Source organism: Temnothorax curvispinosus, unplaced genomic scaffold, assembly GCF_003070985.1.
Source record: "Temnothorax curvispinosus isolate PA1 unplaced genomic scaffold, ASM307098v1 QBEX01002321.1, whole genome shotgun sequence".
NCBI classification, from domain to species: Eukaryota; Metazoa; Arthropoda; class Insecta; order Hymenoptera; family Formicidae; genus Temnothorax; species Temnothorax curvispinosus.
The window spans coordinates 1-3,459 of NW_020212101.1; the positions used below are offsets into that span (position 1 = coordinate 1).

General features: G+C 52.1%; 1 protein-coding gene across 1 annotated transcript; it reads right to left on the bottom strand.

Moving 5' to 3' along the window:
* Positions 1–1,399: 1,399 nt before the first annotated feature.
* LOC112468972 (matrix metalloproteinase-2-like) lies at positions 1,400–3,019 on the bottom strand. The gene has a single exon (XM_025038409.1). It carries the CDS (start codon positions 3,017–3,019, stop codon positions 1,400–1,402), a length of 1,620 nt encoding a protein of 539 aa, XP_024894177.1.
* Positions 3,020–3,459: the final 440 nt, after the last annotated feature.

A 3,459-nucleotide genomic window follows, 5' to 3' on the forward strand; every position in this document is an offset into this window, starting at 1 on the left:
TCGTCGTCGTTTTGTCATGTTTTTGTTTTTCAACTCTCGGTCCGAAGGTCGTTTCGATCCCGCGGGCGGGCGACGGACAGCACGTGGTTTTCCCGACTCGTCGGGATCGATGGAGATGACTCATCGTCTAGTCGCTCGATCGACGCGCGACAATGGTTTTTTTTTTTTTTCATTCACCTCGCGTTCGATCTGTAATTCATGATTCGCGATAATTTTACGTGACGCGCGTTCGAACTCGGCGTCGCGGTCGCTGACATGGGTATACGGATGTGGGAAAAAAAGGGGGAAAAATGGAAAGAGAGAGTGCACAGATGAGATACGCATATAGTTTTTTTTTATTCAAAAAATAATACAAGCGCGTTTACATTGTTTCGCTCGCGCGAATATATGCATTTCGTAGACGCGACATCGTTATAAGGAGTCGAAACATAGCGCGGCTATCTCGCAGTCGGTGATGTTGTCAGGATCGAAAAAATCGCTTTTCTGTATCTCAGGTTGAATCGAAGTTTCCATTTTCATCGCGGCGGCGGCTATCTCCCGATAGCGCAAAAACTTAGCGTCGACCTCCTCGGTCGCCGCGTTCAGCGCACGGATGACGCGATCCACGCAAAATTGCAGATTGTACAGCTTGAGCAGGGTTGTGCGCACCATCGCCACGCGAGCCAGGTTGGGTAGCTCTATACGTACGATCGGCCCGTTGTTGATCACTCCGAATCGCATTGTCATCCCTCCGATCGACATCGGCGAGGGGGGGTGAGTTACGTCGGAAAGAGCGCGTTCCATGCACGACAATACGTCGCGTTTGCGCTCGATCAGTCCTTTCCACATGTCGAGCGTCAGGGAGATTTCTCTTCCTTGTTTGTCCCCCAGGGCGATATCCACGTACGAAGGCGTGGTATGAAGACTGTACCACGGTGTCTTGATCGTGATACCTATGGCTATGTACTTGTAGCCAGTCGTCGTCAGCAGATAACGCGTCGTCAGGATGCGCACAGGGGGCAATTCGACGGGAAAGTTGGAACGAAACTCCTGATGATGACGACGACGATCGTCCTCGACGGGCGCGTCGGTTGGAGGATGAGAGCTGCGACGCGATTCCTGGCGACGAGGAAGATAATGGCGATCGTCCATCGAACTGATCCTCCGTCTTTTATAGTCGTTGTCGTTCGCCTCCGAATCCGCCGTCTCCGTAGGAGAAATACTCCTCGGCGCGGGTCGATCGGCCAACGTCGAGAACATTTCGCGCCGCGGTAACCGTTCCTTTCTGATTTTTTTTTTCCGACGCGTCGTATTCGGCCGACGACGCGACACTGATGCCTTGGAAGGGACATGCCGGTATAAGTAGGAAAGATTTGACTTATGTCGCGCGTGGCGCGGTGTGGAAAATTTGCGCGGTAGTCTACTTCCTTCGGCGGATGCGGAAATCGGAGAGCCGAACTCCGGTGTCGTCATCGTTCCAATAATCGCTCGTCGACGTTAGCGAGTTATCGTTGAGGCGTACGATTCGATCGAGGAGATCGCGCAACTGCTGCAGCAGTTCGGCCTTAGGGCAGACGATATTCAGTATCCGCAGATCGAATTTACCGGCCGACGAGACGGTCCTCGTAAATTCGTTGAATTTGTAGAACTGCGACCGAGTGGTGAAGTACAGATTGCCGTCGATGTAGCGGAATATCGACGTCACGCCTTTCGGTATTCCGGGAAACGTGGCCTCGAGGGGCGTAAATTTGGCGACTCTCTTGTCCTGGTCGCATTCGTTTATCTCGCCCACCGCGTTACCGTTGTACACCACGTAGGAACGTCCTCTGTGGGTGTTCACCGCTCCGTTGATCAGCGCGTTTTCGGGAAATCCGAGTTCTTGTAGGGTCTTCGGCCAACCTGGCCGCAGACTAAATTCCGGATATTGAACCAAGTATACTAAATTATCTACGAACACCATGAGATCGCCGGACGGGGATTGATAGGCAGCGGTCACGCGCGTGTAATTGTCGTGAAGAAAGCTCATGTGCTTCGAGAGGGCTAAAGGTCCGTTGTACGTCCTACCGTCCAGATCGACCGACCAAACGTAACGTTTGTACGAGATGTACATTCGATTTTCCAAAATCAATACCCCGTTCACGCGATCGAGGCTGCACAGGTCCGGCGACGGCGGCGGCGGTGGCGCCGGCGCTGGCGTCCGACGCGGCTTATCGTTCTGAATTTTTTCACCGTACAAACGTTGAATGTCGACGATGTCGTATTGGTCGAGCTTCACCGGATACTGCTGATCCGGCTGTATCGCGAACATCACCGATGTTGTGCGTCTGTTGTGCGGCAATCCGAGGGAGTGGCCGATCTCGTGCGTCAACGTGTAATGCAGGGAAAACTTATCCGCGGGATGTTTGTTGACGTAAATGTGCCACGGCTCGTCCCCGTCGACGTGCACCTCGGAAACGAATCCCGCTTGGTCCGTCGGGAAAAACGCGTGGGCGAGCACGTTGCCGGGGCCGTCGAATTTGTCCGAGCACAATTCTCCGTTTACCTCGATGTTCGTGTTATAGTGTAGTAGGCGTCGCCAAGATATTATAATGTCGGCGTTCGGCATTTCGGAGCGTTCGAACGTCAATGCCGAATGCTGCGACCACAGGTCGAACGCGGCCTGCGCCGTGTTCAACTCGTTTTCGTCGGCTAAGTGAAAATGCCACGTCAGGTGCGTCTTCGGCCATTTGGACAGGCTCGCTTTCGTTTCGTGCTTCAGGATATCTTGGAAACCGCATCGCGGTTTACTCATGAATTTCAGCGTTTCGTTGTTGAGCGTTCCGTCGCCGGGTAAATTGTAGTAATTCTGAAACTCCTTGAAGGCTTTGCGAAAAACGTCGTTTCGTCTCTGAGCCGGAATCGCGTCCACGTCGTTGGACAGATATCCGTATTTCAGCAGGTAGTCGAACGTGAACGCGTAATTGTCGTCCGTAATTGTGGAATTGATGCACGTCGCGGCGTTGAAACACGCGGTTAACGCGATTATGTATGCGAGCCGCATCGTCGAGAGCGAGAGAGAGACGGTGAAACCGCGATGACGGCGCGTCGCGGTTTGAGCGCGATCTCGACGAGCGCTCCGAATGCGAACGTTTACGCGATGACGCTCGTTAGCGACAACTCGGATAGGTGGCGGCGCGGCGGGGGGTCTCGGGCGTGAAAAAAAAAATGCGTCGAAGATCCCGACGGATGAGTCGGCCCGATAAGGAAAAATGCGTTAATTATTTTTTCTCGATGCGTATTTTCCATTCGATTTATATTTTCCTCACGTAATAAAATGCTATTGAGTCCGGCGGATGAGTCGGCTTGATAAAAACAATGCATTACTTATTTTCTTCGATTGGTATTTTTCATCGATTTATAATTTTCTCACGCAATACAATGCTATTCTTAGTATATTTTTCTATCGCAACACTCATGGGCAACACCCTTTTTTTACCATAT

Bases quoted from the DNA above. Each gene is read 5' to 3' on its own strand.
- LOC112468972 (XM_025038409.1), bottom strand. From the start codon at position 3,019: ATGCGGCTCGCATACATAATCGCGTTAACCGCGTGTTTCAACGCCGCG.